General features: G+C 36.0%; 1 protein-coding gene across 1 annotated transcript in view; it reads right to left on the bottom strand.

Moving 5' to 3' along the window:
* Positions 1 to 1804: 1804 nt before the first annotated feature.
* Positions 1805 to 17996, bottom strand: part of LOC140158906 (synaptotagmin-4-like) — a 78423-nt gene continuing 62231 nt past the window's right edge. Inside the window, exons 2-5 of the mRNA XM_072182175.1 lie at positions 12516 to 13330; positions 10472 to 10598; positions 5653 to 5807; positions 1805 to 2292 (exon numbers count right to left, since the gene is read on the bottom strand). Of these exons, the coding sequence (XP_072038276.1) occupies positions 2143 to 2292; positions 5653 to 5807; positions 10472 to 10598; positions 12516 to 13330 (1247 nt within the window). The 3' untranslated portion in view covers positions 1805 to 2142. The remainder of the gene's footprint in view (positions 2293 to 5652; positions 5808 to 10471; positions 10599 to 12515; positions 13331 to 17996) is intronic.

Below are 17996 nucleotides of genomic sequence, written 5' to 3'. Positions count from 1 at the left end.
AATTAATGCGGTGTCACTGGAGGTGGAATAGATAGCGGGTCAGCATGACGACATGGACATGTTGCTCCCCTTGGCTCGGTATCCCCGGTACGCCCCTGTACAAAACGTATTCTTATTTTCTTCAGAACAATATTTCAAGGCTAATGAAGCGCGAACGTTAAATAACGGCTTCAATTAACAAAAAGTCAATTAATTCATTTCATGTTATATGTGACCATACCACACGAATGAGCCGTAAATGTACTAAATTGTATTCTGATTTACAGTGTAAAATGTGCATGTAGGTCGTATTCACAGGTACCTCAAGTTGGTGCTACATGTATCTTATTTTGATAGCGCTAGTCAAACGCCTTTTTTAAGTAATCAATAATCCTATTGTTGTGGATAATAAGCTTCTACCTATGTCTATAGAATTCTTAAATAGCTCTAGTCTTTGTTTCCGTTGGCTAAATCATGTTCAAGTGGTGGGTTACAAAGCATTGTATTTTGTCTAGGTATGTATAACCAATAATTAACAATGAGAGGGCATTCCGAGCTGAACCTCGTTGACTTGGAGGTGATTTGAAATGACCGCCAATTATGACTGTTTGATATTCATTACCAGCACTGTGGGAAAAGAGACACATGTAGAACCGAAAAAGGTATACCGTTTTGACTTTACGGCTTATTCGTGGTATACGGTCACATATGACAAATTAGAAGCCGTTCTTTTGCAGGTTATAAACTACATAAGTATATATTACAATTTATATCATCGTGAGCATTTATAATACATTTCCTGAATAGTCTCTTTAATACATAATATATCTATATAAATGAATTCTCAATATTTGTTATGTAAACTATTTTGTAGCTTGTAACAAACTTATACATATCATGAAATATTAAATTTTTCTTTAATTCCTCACCATAGTATCTCAACGCAAACAAAAATGAAGAAAGAAACACTTTTTACCAAAAGGATATATTTGGACAAAAGATATTGGACATTCTTACGCTTTTAAAACTGGGACATTATAACAAGGGATGGTGTAGAGCTTTTAAAGATATTTGCTTACAATTTAAAGTATTATAATATTATTATAGAATTTGGTTAATTAGAATCACTTTGGTATTCTTCCTTAAAGAAGAAAAATGTATTTATCCCAAATTAAACATTTTTATTTACAGAGGTTTAACAATATAATTTAAGTATCAATTACAACTTTAGGAGTACGGAAGTCTGTCTGCCTGGCCTGTCTTAAAATATGTACACTTTGATCAATCTCACACAGGCAACGAGGCCTCAACACATTGGGAATTGATATCAAGTGAATATTGCGTCTTGCAATGAGATATTTGCGCCTGTAAATGTCAAAAAAGATGAATACGTGGCCTGCATTCTTCATTCTTGATCCAAAACTGTGCATAATACGACAGATCACAATTCGGACTCGTCTATATGGTGATGATCAATATGGAGTTCTGTAGTTCCATTACATCTACGATGCTCTCTTGACTCGTATATGCATAGGTGATTTGCAGAATTTCATAAGATGCGTTTACTCGGATGATTTACAGGTGCACGGTAAACTGCATTACAACTATATCACATTTCTTTACACAGTAACATTAATACCAATGTTTACCAGAGCAAACCAGAATACATTATCTGAAACAATTATATTATGTTTATTTGATGGCAAATTACTGAAATTTATGTTTCAAAGCTTTTCGTTTGCCTGATTGACATGACCCGTATAGCGCTTTTAAAGCTGTCCACTCGAGGCAAAGACTTATACTTATGAGGCAAATACTTATGTATTTTGAAGCATGAATCGCAGGTTAGAATTAACACCTCCATATTAATGTTTACACACTGAGATATTTCACATAATATTATAAGGACCAATTCTGTGTATAAATATCACACATGTTCTTGGGAAGGATCTCGCTTTTCCAAATATGACAAAAAAGAAATTATAAAAAGAAATAAAAAAAGGTGAAAAGAAAATTGTTACAAACTTTGAAAAATCACAGGAATTTGTCGTTTCGCTCAAACATACCAAATGTGGCTAGTATAGTATATGACATTTTTGTAAAAAATATCTTCTGCACAGGTCATTTTATAAGTAAAACTCAATATTAGTCAATCGTAGATAACTAGTCGGTGAGTTTGTGCCACTCCGCGATTTGTTTTCTTGGGTTATGCATGATTTCGCTCCAATGGCGGTTAGCAGACTCTCCTTCTTTCCTTCCTACCACAAGACGGCCGATGATTTCGTTCTTTGTGACACGATCATGATCAAGAACCTGAAGGAGAAAAGACAAATAAAACGTAAATATTGGTATCGTGAGTACAAATTTCTTGATTATAAACTATCACGGGGCTGGAGTGTTGAAATTGCCACACAATTACAATAGAAAACAAGAACAACAATGCGAACAACAACGCGAACAACAATGACGACGACGACAACTATATACAACAACCATAGTGCAGTTATTCTGCACAGTAAACATGATTCGACCTTTGCAGTACTTAAACCTGGTTTAAAACCTCGTTACTCCAGCAAAATCAATCGATAAAATCTAACCCATCCTCCACATTGAATGGTGGACTGTACTTATGCCCAAATATGGCGCTTGCCAATCAATAATCACCCGCTTGAAATCCACTGGCTCGCTCCACTGACCAAAGTTATGGACAGATATGGGAGTTGTTTTTGCTGTTATTTGTCACTTACATATCAGGGAGGTACGAACATTTGCAGATGCCCCACCTACTCAGTTTTTAGCCTACATGTAATATATACATTATTCTTGATTGACATCAAGTACAAAAAGTATCCGTCAAGTGGTTTAGCTTTAATGCCCTTTGGAAGAGAGCGGTCCACGAGTGAGTGATAGTCACTAAAAGTTGAATTCGATTTACACAGGGAATTTTGCAGGTCATGCGTGCTCTTCCTTACTAAATCACCAAAAGTGCGAATATTTCCAAACATCTAAATTAGCTAAAAATTTAGGACATGTTACAAAACTATATTTTCTAGAATTTCAGGGAGTACAAAACATTTCGGCCGGTTATTTTTCACACAGTGACGTTAACTAGGCAATGCCCTATATCTATAACATACACTGTTTGTAGAGGTCACGCGTCAATGGTGAGAGCACTATGTATTGTGTATAAGAAAATGAACAGTAACTGCAGTATGCACTAACAGCTGCAGCAGCAGCCAAAACACAGCAAACTATATTGAATAAAAAACAGTTATCGTTACGGGTATGTCCTTGAAAATAACAAATTTTGCTTTATTTAAGTATAGCTGTACCTAAAACAGGCCTCTTGTGCCGGGTTTGCAAGTTAACCAAATACTAAAATAATCTTCGAATAATATTGTTTAATTTCACAGCGAACATAAAATAATGGCATCGCTCCCAGTCCTTTCACTGTCAACCTAAAGCTAATATCTCTAAGTCAAATGCGGGACATGTTGTGTTGAGAACACTTGAAAATAGCAATATAAACATCTGAACATTAACAAGCGGCAAGATTTATGGAATCAATCGATTGAAGAGTGTTTGAATGACATTTAAGCAATAATAAATGGAACTAAAAATAAAATTTCTTTACTTTACACATAATAAAAGATAAGATATTGATACGACGCTTGAGACGGATGGAAAGTAAATTCAAAATCTAAAGAATTCATACAAAGTAGCGGTGAGATTCATGGACAACACTTGTACTGTAGCATTTCATTTAAGAGAATTGTTTGAATTTTCTCCCGAGATATTTGCGCTCCTTTGAATACATTGACAACCAGTGTTTTAATATATTGAAGTTTTGAAGGCCATCAATACATCAAACTTTATTAAGGGTAGACGAGGTATTGTTGGTCGAAGCAACCAAAACAAAATCGAGTTTCATTATCTAAATCATTATATTTCTGAAAAATAACACCTTGATGTTTTGCAAAAGTTCATTTTACAAATCATATAATTTGAAAACCATATTTAGAATGGCAAAGACTTGACAAATTCATCTGTGAGGTTCAAATTTGGGCAGAAATGCTAAAAAAAAAATTAAAAACTAGATAAAACATCTAGGACCCGTTTTTTTTTTTTGACCAACTTTCAGAAATTTGCACCAAAAATGGTTGAAAAATGTTCAATTTAGAAAAGAAAAATCATAAAAAAACCCGATTTACGCCCGAAGCGAAGCTAAGGGAAAATAGTACCGTTTTGAGATCACGAGGAGCAATAGTTTTAACCATTCACCGACTAAAGGGCAGTCAATATTTGTTTTATATACCTCAAACATAGATTTCTTACCAAATATTTACACCACTATTTTCGGAAATGTCACACGCAAGCCACAACTGAGTTGGCGTGTCTATGGTGCGAGTCATCCCTGCGTACAGTAGTGCGTACAGCGAGACAGTTAGGTTGTTGCCATGACAGCGGGAAATAGTAATACTATTGCCCAGGGAATAGTACTACTATTTCCCGCTGCCATAGGAACAACATTTCAACTAAGAATAGTTACACTATTTCATGCCACGTGACGCGGTTTTAACCAATCAAACAAAAAGAATCTATGCATGCGGTATATAATATCGTAAATTGACGGAGACACAAAGCGGTATTGCAGAGGTTACATGTTCATACAACATATTTACGGTAAGCTTTAACCGCTCAACCGTGTAATATTTTACCCTATCATAGTGCAGTTATACTGCACACCAAATACGATTCGACCTTTGCAGTACTTAAACCTGGTTTACAGGAAACTATTCCAGCAAAATCAACGATTAAGTCTAGTCTATCCTCCACATTGATTGGTGGACTGCACTTATGCCCAAATATGGCACTTGCCAATCAATAATCACCCACTTGAAATTCCCTGACTCGCTGCACTGACCAAAGTTATGGACAGATATGGGAGCTGTTTTTGCTGTTATCTGTCATTTACATATCAGGGAAGTACGAACATTTGCAGATGCCCCACATACTCAGTTTATAGTGTACATGTAATGTATACATTATTCTTGATTGACAGCACAGCAAGTACAAAAGTATCCGTCAAGTGGTTTAGCTTTAATGCCTTTCGGAAGAGAGCGGTCTACAAGTTAGCGATAGTCACTGAAAGTTGCATTCGAGTTACACAGGGAATTTTGCAGGCCATGCCGTGCCCTACTTACTAAAACACCAAAGTGCGAATATTTCCAAATATCTAAATTAGCTAAAAATTTAGGACATGTTACAAAACTATATTTCCTAGAATTTTAGAGAGTGCAATACATATTGGCCGGTTATTTTTCACACAGTGACGTTAACTAGGAAATGCCCTATACCTCTAAAATACACTGTTAGTACAATGAGTAGAGGTCTCACCTCAATGGTGAGAGCACTGTGTATTGTGTATAGGAAAATGAACAGTAACTGCAGTACGTCAATAAACAAAGAATACATTAATAAAGGATTAAAATCATATTGACTGCATTATATTTGGGATCTGGTGGAATCTATTGATCCCCTGGGTAAACTGGAGACTGTGGACCAACGGTTTTCCATGGGGAAAAAGTAGGCCCGCGGGCTCTAGTTCACCTCGGGGACCAATAGATTCAATCAAATCCCTCATGAGCAGTGCAGTAAATATGATATACGAACCTGAAATTCAATGCTGACATTCTCCAAACCTTCCAGAGGTACATCGAAGAGGAATGACTCGTTGAAAACTGGGTTGAGTGTTCTCTTCTTCAGTCTAGTCTTCTTCTTGCACAAACGTTGTCCATTGTACATCAAGAAGATTTTGACATAGGGATCTACATGCAGAAAAACAAAAACAATAATTATTATAGGTTGAAGAATTATCGAAAGATTAAAGTGTCATTACAATAGGACAATGTCACCGAGTTCAAATTAACTGTTGTGCCAGCCATTGGCTTTGCAATAAACTCGTGTCCGACCGCAGCAACATGTGCAACCCCCGATATCTCTCTATATTAAACGTCATACTGTTTTTAGGTATGACTCTTCTCAATCCAGTGATACCAAGATACCCTAATAATCACCGATAACGTCATAATGTGAGCGCGTCTTCGAAAAATTTGGACATGTACAGGGTGTCTCAATAAAAATAGCCCCTGTGGATTAGGGGACGTAACTTAAAATGTCTGCAATAAAATCAAAACTTTTTGGTAGATTCAAGAACCTTGAAGTTTTGTCTTTAAGATGGTGTACAAACCATCAAAATCCGTTCAGGCATCACTGAGATAATTGGGATTGTACAAATAGAACCATTTCTGGACCGTTCCAATGGGGCAATACACATAATGAAGTACACTCTCAGTCTTGCTGGGTACGAGTTGAAAACATCAACCAACCAATCAATCAATCTCTCAAAGAATGTTTTCTCCTTTCTCTTTGGGTCACAAATAATGAAAATATATTTCTCAAGCAACGACAGGGCCATGGGATCAGTTAAGTTTCATAATGTTCACATAAGTGACCAGGAAAAAAGGTCTTTTTTCAAAGAATGAATCGCGAGAATTGCGACTCGCTAGTTGATGCGTTTACATAGCTTTACATAGTAGTCGTTTATTGATCCCGCTATTTCGCAAAGCGTGTTTCCTCAACTGGTTTGAAAATCACTAGTCGCGCACCAACTAGCGTTTTTTGGGCCACAAAATGCCATTAGTGAGGTTCATTCTTGGGAAAGAACTCTTTTTCTGGAAATGCATACTATGGAACCTAAATGACCGCTTGGCCCTATTGTTGCTTGACAAATGTTTGAACAATATTTTTAGAAGATAATATTTTCACATATTGTTAACCCAAACAGAAAGGTGTGAGAAACATTCTTTGAGAGATTAATTATTGATTGGTTAATTTTTAAACTCATATTCAGCAACAACTTCATTTCTTTTTGTTCATTATAAACTACAACGCAGCACATTAGTGTTTAATGTGTATTGTCCCATTGGAACGGTCCAAAAATTGGTCTATTTGTAAAAACCCAATTATCTCATTGACGCGTGAACGCATTTTGATGTTTTGTGCACCATTTTAAAGAAGAAACGTCCTGGTTTATGATCTTTTAAAAAGTTTTGTTTTTACTGCCGACATTTCAAGTTAAGTCCCCCAATCCACAGGGCCTATTTTTATTGAGACACACTGTATAAAACCTGTAGTTTTTGGCTATGTTCAAACCTAGGACGCAGTTGATTTTCTTTTTAAAATTTGTCTATTTTAACCCAAATTTTAAGTATAAAATCAATACCCTATTTTAACCCCCCCCCAAAAAAAAATCAAAAATCAAAAACACCTGAATTTACTGTATAAACTTATGGCTTCACCAAACCCCCTAGCTCTGATGGTGGGTTGAAATGTTTATCACTAAAACATGTAAAATGAGCGTAAAGGATGGATCTACGATTAGTGTAAGTCATTTGGGTGTAAATACGAACGTTTAGTATTGCCGGATGAAAAAGTAATGCATTTAACCTACGTTAATTAAAGGGGGCGAAAACTGACATATTTACAACTGAGACGAATATAACTATCGTCTCAGATTTTCAACGGACCTTTTAAATAAATACAAACAGTTATAGGTAAGAGGTCATTTGCAGATATAAAATGCATTACATATAGCTAAAGCGTGGGATGGATAAAGGAAAACGATGGAATCATACATTTTCTATGATGTATTGACGTATAGTTGAATAGCTTTTAAGATGAGTCGGACAATATTATCGATCTTCTAGATGACAAAAACGAATGATTTAAATTAAATCTGGTCACCGACAAACCGCCTTTACGACTACTAAATCTCCAGTCTTCAGCTGGCCAATTTCATCTCAACTGACATGACTGAAGAAGTTATAAAAACTGAAGATTTCTGTTAAGAGTCAGTCAAATAGGTATGCTTGACTGACCAGATTTAATTTAATGCATAGTTTCAATATGCCCAGTTGAATGAGAGCCTACATTATATACACAGTCTAGAGATCGATGACAAAGTAAATTAATTTTGATGCCACCACCGGTATCTAAATTTTCTCCCAACATACTGGTAGTCCTACTTTTTGTACGGCCATATTGAATGCCAGAGAATGAAACACCACCCAGCATCCTCCTTGGATGGAGCTGCTTAGAAGTTTCATAGACAGATAGATTTCCTTCTAGTGGTGTTCAATAGTATTATGGCGGTGATACAAAATATTTCTGGATGGACGGACCACCAAACCATGGTAACAATCTGAATAGAGTACGAAAAATCAATCCCATCTCCCCCATCATACCCAGTCAATGTCGAAACATGATGTCATTGTGTTGTTAAGGTGGTGACTATTTTTGCATTTTTCTCATAAAATAATAACACACTGGTAACAAAAGCTATTTATATTATAGGGGCAAGGAATCCAATTACTACACTGGAATTTCAGTGACTCAAGACAAGCGGTACGTTATTTCTGATAAGAAAAGAGGTACCGCTAAAATGTACATCATTTCTTAACATATATAATGAACCACTTGTCTTGAATCACTGAAATATCAGTGAAGTAATTGGATTCCTTGCCCCTATAATATACATAACTTTTGTTACCAGTGTGTAGTCATTTTTTAAGCAAAATGTAAAATTGTCACAAAATTGATCAGGGGGTGTAGTATCACTTCAAATGCGCCTAGAAACATCCTATGACATTTGCCCAAAATAACAGCAAATGCTTAACTTGAATCAAAGCGAGGCTATATATCTATATATCAATTTAGTCTGTCCGCCAACACAAATTATATCCGGAACTATTCCTTGAAATGTAAATCATTTACACGTTTTTTCAATTGAAAATCTTTAATTATAGTGCTATTAAAGAATCAAATTTCAGGCGGAAATATTCTAATTTAGAATTCACAGAAAATGAAGTTTTACACGCACTCTTGGCTGTTCTCTTGATGATGCTTATTAGTAGCAATTGCGGATTGAAAAATTGTCCTTACAGGTCTCATTATCCCAAACCAACCATATTGTGATATCATGCTTGAATTCCTTCCTTTTGCATGCGAAATACAAAAAAAAAAAAAAAAAAAACACCAAAAAACCACCAAAAAACAAAACCAAAAAACATTAAAACAACAACAAAACACACACTATATCATTGATTTTGATACAACACGAGCACAAAGCATAACCATGTTGGTGTGTGCAGCTATGAGTATTAATAATAATACCCTGCTAAGACAATGGCAACACTGCATGGGTTTATCATATCTAGTGCATGCCATCCCCAGTACATGCACCATATCCTTTACTGTGGGAGATAAATTTACGATGGTTTGTCGGATACGGTTAGTATTTTAGATCTTTATTGAAATGCAAGAGGAGAACCATTTCTAGTCAAATATGTGGATCAATATATTATATTTGCTGTTGCAATTCTGATGTGCACAGTTTCCCATTGCAACCATATTGGGCTTTGTTCCGGGACTGTAAAAAGTTCTCCCATTGTTTAATGAAGTAATGACTCTCACTTGAGTGACTACCGTCATGGGTGCATAGTAGATATATACATGCAAACGGTATCAAAATTATTGGTAACCATCAGTTTTTATTGATAATGAGGCATTAAAATTCAACAAAAGATCCAAATAGTTTTAGATTAAATGTATAACAAGTCATAAACTACACATTCTGGGCATTTCAAATGTTTCCTTCTTCTGCTTTTCCGTCTATTTACCCCATCCAAAAAAGTCATGAATTTGCACTGACTGTTTTTATGCTTGGTTAGGATTTATGGAAACATGTCTAGCCAACGTCAACGGACAAGCACTAATACGAGATAATTATATCTCCGGTCGAAAATGTCGCATATATTTTGTCTACTCGAAATGTTAAAATATTGCATATCGTAGCCTGCTTGTTGTTCTTGTTTGCACAGTGAGCTTTTGCTGCGCATAATGCCCTTTTAATAAACCACCAATCTTGTCTTGTAGAATCTAATTGTAAGGCTGACTTATCAACAATTTAACATGTCGAGAGTAATCAGATTTATTGCCATTGAATTACTTAGTATAATATAATCCTGCCTTACACTTTCAAAAATCCAACAAACACACAGCCTTCCTTAAAATGCTTCGATGGAACGAACATTTTGCAAAAGATTGCTCGCTTCGATTGAAGATATTTAAAGGTATTGAGTGTGTTTAAGAAGATCTATTTTTCAACAATTTTTAAATCCAATAAAAATCCTTTAGACTTAGGGACCGTTCACAAACACTTGTTAGGGGGGGGCTGATGCAAAAAAATTCATCGCGAAAATTTGTCGAGCCCCCCCTTTTCAGATCTCAAAAAATTCAGGCCCCCTTTTTGTCATGAAAATGATTATGGGTCAACCCCATAGAAAAGCATATAAACTCAATTTTTCTCGAGTTATCTTACTACTTGGTACATGAAGCAATAATCGTTTATTGTGCTTCACATCGCTCTTACCAGAGAGTCCAGTGACATCCATCTTAGGCAGATTCTTAGCTTTCAAGACTACTACAGTCAGTCTGTTTGCCGCTGGTTGGTAGCAGAGGGATACTAATAACTCGCCACGGCCTTGAGATTTAGGGACCTGTAATATGATCCAAAGCAAAAACAAATTTGTTGTGATTTCCTCAGACACTGATGATTTAGTGTTGAAGCAGCTGAGGTAATATATCGCATTTATAGCCTCGCCTCGTGCTTCATTTTTGTCTTACTTATTCTGTGTTTGTTTATTTGTTTATTTTATTGGCATATTCTGAATAGAGACGAAGAAATATTTTTAGGAAATGAGAATAGGATTGTAGCATAGAAAACCAACTACTAATGTGTTCGATTTTCAGAAGTGTTTACTCTTGAGTATGTTTTTGAAAATCAATGATGTTTTCGTGAAACACCAACATCCCACAGTACATTTAAAGGTGAAAACACAATTGCATGAAATAAACATTAAAAATCTTAGTGGCAGATGACGATGGAGGAAAATATGATATTTGACAGTTCTAAGATATACTTAACAAATTGTAAAGATTTCCGCAGGTTTTGATTAAGATTTGAATTGAAGGGAATTTGGTGAAACCGAAACAAACGTGGTATACTAATATAGTTTTATCGAACCAGGCGGCTTCCTTGAACATTAATCTTGTTATGGGTGTGTGTGTGGCGGGGGTGGGGTGTATGGGGGGGGGTGTGGGGTGGGCTGTATGAGTGTATGGAGGGTATTCATGGTTTTTGAGTTTGTCTGTTGAGGGTGTTTGTCTGTTTTTGTTGTTGGGGTGTGCTGGGTTGTTCACGGACTTTAACGGAAATTAAACGCAAACGATATACAAAACATGCATTATCTCTTTGCCATCTAAAATAAATATTGATGAGATTAATATTATCATAATACTAGTATTCGCCGTAGAAGTGACGTAATTAATCGGATTAACTACCATAGCAATAGATGAATACAATTTTGAATATATCGCCCTGCACTACATCGTTCACGGGGTACCTATGCATTGAACCATATAGATGTCAAAGAAATGCTGATCACTCGCACCTGTAAGATTACTATCTTTGAAAAGAGCGGTATCGTATGTTTGCTGACATACACAGGTAATTAGTGCAATCTGCTTGTAGTGCAGGGAGATCTATTCAAAATTTGTATTCATCTATTGCTATGGTAGATAATCCGATTATTACGTCACTTCTACGGCGAATACCCCACGAAGATAGTTAAGATGTCTTTCACAACTCTGATGAAAAACTAGAACACTCTGTTTAAATATATAATGATAAGTAACACATTCCAAGACGTGAAGAGAGTGTGCGGACCGTGTTAGTGCTCTGAATATAATTCGTGCGGAGTTGAATTATTTCGCTTTATTAAGGCAAGCTGTGTAAAGACCAATAAGCTCTATAATATATAATAGTGAAAGGGTCACATCTGAAAATTAAATTTTTTTACACACACGCGCGATTTTTCCATCTTAAATTGTACAAATCAAGTTAAGGCATCTATAGGAAGCTGCTTCACTCGCTTGTCAAACTTAATTCCAAGACATGATTGCACACATTACATTGCAATAATAAATATAAATCCTGGAGGTGATTAAATGCCTGTTATAAATAGAATAAGATTGATTGCAAAATTTGATTTTGACAATAATTGTATTTGTACGATTTGGGTCATGATATTGAAATGTATTTTTAGAAGAAAAAAATATAAAGTAATTTAAGATGTGATATGCAACTAAGGATATTGTAAAGTCAATACACAATTCCTCAAATGTTCCCTCACCAACGTAAACGACACTCCTTCTAACGTCATAAAAAGGCACTGATAGTTCAGTGCCGACTACTGCTTAAACTCATGTCTGTATCGCCGCCGCAAGGCGTTCTATCATGTCTGTCTTGACAACAATTCTAATAACAACCTGCCAATTGGTATTATTCAACATGTGTTCAATTTGATACAACATTTTTTTTTTTCACAAAGATTAGTCTGAAGTTGTGTAATTACCTTGGGGTTCCTGGCTTTGATTTCCTTGGTCAAGCTCACTGCTTTGTTGCTCAAATCTACATTGGCCAGAGGCACGACGACTTCACCGATGACATCATCTCGAGAGAAACGGTCGAAGCTCATGATGACGAAGTGAAGTGTGACACCCTGGAGCTGATTGTAAGCTAAACCATAGAAAGTGAAGGTCTCCTCATAGATGGGATTCAAGGTCTTACGCAGAACCCTCGTCTTGACTTTGTGCTTCTTCTCTGGTAACAGACACAGCTTAATGTAAGGATCAGTGGTACCGGTTTGGTCGTCTTTTATCGGGAGACAATTTGCCTTGTGGATGGTCACCATGAAGACATTCTTATCTTTCTTGAATTCGACTGAGAATTCGATTTCACCTAATGGGCAGTTCTCATTGATGATATCAACAGAGTCATCCTGTCCAGACTTGCACATTTCTTCATCGCCTTCTTCTGTATAGCAATCTTTGTTGAAAGTAGATGGGTCTAACTTGTTGTCACTTCCTTCAGGTGCGACATACTGTTTCATTGGTGATTTGAGGTCTGGTTGAACCGGGGAAGGGGTACGTGGTTGAGGGAAGCTCTTAGTGGGTGCAAGTGGTGATGATTTTGGATGCGTCTCAGGTGATGAAAGATCTGGACTTGCTATTGGCTTGGTGCGTGTATAAACTTGACTGGGTTGTTTTTGTACGGGTCCGTGTGGTATTGAAGGTCTTTTCCTGCGATAGCAATGGTACATTGTGACAGCGAACATGATGAATATCGCAACAGATGCTACACATATCCCGACGACAGTACCCGAAGTAACTGAAATGAGCAAAAATGACAAGAAGGAAACAATTAGATTTTGTCAGGTATCAACAGTACAAAGTTGCTAATTTAATTTAAATTAGATTTTCGTATCGGAAATAACCTGCCAATTAGTTTGATTGTTAATTAATGACAATTGTTTTAATAATCGTTATCAGGATGATATCATATAAATTATAATTAACAAATATTACATTTGAGACAACTGAGCATCGCTGATTTATAGAGGTATTTAAAGAAGATGTGTGAATAATACAAATTAATCTTTGATATGGAACATAGAGGTAGCGGTAGATCTAATTTTCCGAATTGTATCTAGGCCACGATATTCAATATACCAGAGCGAGTGTCTGCGCAACATGATTTCCAATTTGTGATTAGGTTGTACCAGGATATGTAGTTGTACCCTCTTCCTCGGAGCGGTAACAATGCTGATTTGATTGCATCTCGTGTACATGTAGATACAAAATTTAGCAGTTCCACCACTATATTAAAGCACCTGCATTGAACATTTGAACATCATAACTCAACCAACACTGATTTATATCATAATGCTGTATCCACTTCCAATTCCACTAGTCCCAACCTATTTTGATTTCACGATGTGCGATTTCGATTACCAGATATACGATTAGAATAAATACTAAGTCATGTATCATTAGGCGGAGGCGCCGTATTTAGCGTTAATCTTGAATATTTAATTACTTTATATGTTTTCTATAAATGTCCATAGCTAACGTTAAATACGGCGCCTCCGCCTAATGTTTTGTATTGTCATGTTTGTTACATTTTTTCCACTATGTACTTATCTTTTTCATCTTTTTCAATGTCTGTCGTATTTGCGTTTTCTGCCTGTCAACAGACAAAAATTACGACACAGTGTCCTATGAGGCACTACATTGCAATTATGCGCTACTTGAATTTGGTGGGTTTGTTTTTCATTTTTCATGGATATCTGAAGCATACCCTAAAAAGATAATGCTAAAACCACAAAATGCCCTTTTACATGTTTTAAGACATTTTGTAATCATTCGTAAATAGACCATTCGCATACTGCGCGGATACACCCTAAACTGAAGTGGTGTTCTACTAGCCTATTTCGTTATCATTGTAACTTGAGAACTGTGTAAAAGCAGGTTCAAATAATAACACCACACTTTGAATTGTTTCAAAATATCGTCCTAGTGGTACGATTCATCCTTATAACTTTCCTAAGGGCTTATCCACGCTTATTTCGCCCACATATATGCTTGCCTGGGATCTAGCTAGAGTAAATAATACTGGTTACTTTGCTTACTGATGATGAGTCACGACTAGAAACTAAGTGGGAGAGAGAAATTGAAAGCATTGCGTGCCAAGAATCTGTATTGGGGTAAATCTTTTCGGATTCTTAAGGTAATGCTGACTAGCGAATACGCCGTGATTCTATATAATTATACAGTGATAAACTAGTTCAAGCTTGAGCCCAACACCTGTTGAAAAACTATGTCAAATGACGGTATTCTGTTTACGTTGATCATCGTTCAGGTCTGTTCGTATTTAGCAAGATTGCTTCGCAAAGAAAGGATATGACGTCGCATTTTGTCAGCAAATTAGCGAATAGGAGGGATCAAGTATTAACACCATAGCTCAGAGAACAATATATAAAAACAATGTGTCTTTTCGGTAATCTTGCGAACAGCTCAGACATTTGTCAAAAGAGTCGTGTTTATTTCCTACACTTTGTGCTCACGCAAGGTACAATTTTAACCTTGGGTCGTCATTTCATTACGTTATAAGAGACTTCTAAAACGATTAAATAAGTCTTATTCGCGTATTTTACCAACGTTTTAGCATTGGCTAAATATGAATCCTTCCGCAACATTTTGACAACCAAAAATTCCGATCAATTTTTATTACCCCCCGCAAATCCCGCAAAACGATGTGTTCTTTTTCCTAATTTGTATTTATTTTCCTCCACAACTATTGCAAATCGTTTACCGGTGTTTTTCATTCATACCCTGCAGAAGTTATAACGACCGGAATTGAACATTTAAATTAAATGATCTCAAAGCGAGAAATATATAAATATAATATGAAAGACGTAAAAATAGAGCAATTTAGGAAGATATTATTACCATTATCATGTAGCTCCGTGAGATATTTATGTGAAAAAAAATAATAATTCAAAACTCTTCATCACTCTTCTGGGACACTCTTTTCTTATTATAAGGTGGCTTTGAGTTAACGTGTGGATTGCGTTAGGTATTTCTCTTGATTTTACGCTAGGTGATATATTTCATACACATACTAGGTCTCTGTTTTTGAAGACACAGTTCTGCACACAATTCAGTGAGTGAGAAAGCACGAGTTCGATATATTCAGATGTTACGTCATAAAATAATTTCCATATTATTATTTTGGAGCAATTCCATCAAATGGCCATGTAGACGAGTTATGTGTAGAATACCGTAGAATTCCGTCTAGAAGCATATATGCCTCTAAACGGTTTTTTTTAAACGAAAGATATGAAAGGCCAATACCCTTCTCAAAAACATTGCAATAGATTGGTCTTACATATATACATGTTTGTACAGACGCCTTTATCAGTAATATAGTTGTTCAAACTCCAAATAACGTTTTTGTTGAGAGTGTCTGCCTCTTGTCTCTTGTGTCAAAAAACCTCGTTTAGAGGCATATATATGCTTGTAGACGGAATTTTACGGTATTTCATACACATAGCCTACTAGGTCTCTGTTTTTGAAGACACAGTTCTGCACACAATTCAGTGAGTGAGAAAGCACGATATATTCAGATGTTACGTCATAAAAGAATTACCATATTATTATTTTGGAGCCATTTCATCAAATGGCCATGTAGACGAGTTACGTGTAGAATACCGTATATAAACTGAACTCAGGTAATGGCACAATAACAGGTTCAGCTTTGATTATAATACCATGTATTGAACTGAAAACCTGTCGAAACTTGAAAGCAAAAAATAAAAATAGTTGGAAAAATCACTAAAAGGTTCCAAATCATTGAAGGATATTACCTCGTCAACCAACAGCACAAATTTACCACACAACAGCATAAATTTACCACATAAGCTGTTGATCAGATCAAAAAAGACATTTGAAATTCTAAGATGTGTTCATTTGCATTGGGATATTAATGTAGCGTGTTAATTCCTGCCCATGCCAGATCACGAGTGGATTTTACCATAATTAAATCATTGTCTTGCAGCAATTGGTATTCAGTGCATATCGGTACTGACTTAAAAGCAGCTTAAATATTCTAACCTGTTTTTGCAGGCGTTACTTGCTAATCCAGAAATAGGTCCTACAGTCAAAATTTATTAGAAAAAAATCCCCAAAATTTATGTTTTCTATAAGAATAAAGTACTAATATATTTCATAAGATAAAACCTCGTTACCTCTCACAAAAACTTCTTTACTTTACTACTCTGTAAACCGCCACTTTCATTCGTTAATAATCCCCAATACTGAAATGGTTCCCAGTCAAGATGAGGGGGAACGAATCTTATTATAAATTAATTACATTTGAAGTCACTTAATTTCTCCAAGGCCCATTATCTACTGCCTTGGAATCAATGTAGCGAACGAATCAGCCACAGCTTCACTCTCTACGGATCAGTACAGGTTATTAATCCCAACATTCATTGCGGTAATATCATGACCATACCTGTGCACAACTTATACTTTGACCTACCTGTTATAGGAAAAGATACTGCGGCAAAAATGTCTAGGCTGTAAAGTTTGTTCCGAGTTCAATTTCACAATAGCCTCGGACAAGCAAATTGTCAAAGTGGCCTTGATTAATTTCAAAACACATAAAATTGATTATTTTATTTTACTATATTGCCGATTAACGCAGAATCATAAATGCTCAAGTTATTAACAACGATATAAAAAAAAAGCAATCCATGTCCCTATCTAGCTGATTTGTAACCAAAGGCTTATATGTAATTGTAGGGCCAACTTTTTCGCTCATTTTAGCGATAAAAAACTGACAACCCTACCTTACCCGGGTTAGGCGATACTATCAAAATCGAGGGTACCGGGTAAGGACGGTGGTTGTCACCCAGAGATTTTACAAAGTGCTCTAACACTGTCTAATGAAAATTATATTGACAGTATAGATTTTAATCTATTTGTTTACGTAAGAATAGGTTGAATGGTTTAATGGTTCGCTGAGATTATAATGTCAGTGTGACGTCATAGGATGCATATTGGAACTTTTTAGGTATCATTGGTAAAAGGAGATCCACATATATATATCCCATGGCACCGTACCAAGAGGCATACATACAAAGTCTATTTTTTAAAATCATGGGGAGGTGGTAACCACCCCGTAGGTAAGACGTGTTGCTAAAACGGCTTACTTAATAGGGGAAACTATTTTTAAATGTATTGACGTACGCTTTAACTCTTTATCGCACCATTGATTATAAAAAATAGGCATAAGGACCTGGATCGTAATTTCACATTATGGAAATTTCACATTATGCTGAGTCAATGTGCGTTTCACTCACACCTGTGCAATTGGTGTCTTCGAAAAGAGCGGTATTGTATTCCATCTATGATTACACGCATACACAGACATGACAGGTGATGAGTGCAGCCTACTTATAGTGCGGGGCAATACATTCAAAACTTGTTTT

This window comes from Amphiura filiformis, chromosome 8 (genome assembly GCF_039555335.1).
Source record: "Amphiura filiformis chromosome 8, Afil_fr2py, whole genome shotgun sequence".
Classification (NCBI taxonomy): domain Eukaryota; kingdom Metazoa; phylum Echinodermata; class Ophiuroidea; order Amphilepidida; family Amphiuridae; genus Amphiura; species Amphiura filiformis.
The sequence above is the reverse complement of the archived record's forward strand: the minus strand, read 5'-3'. Positions and strand labels throughout refer to the sequence as shown.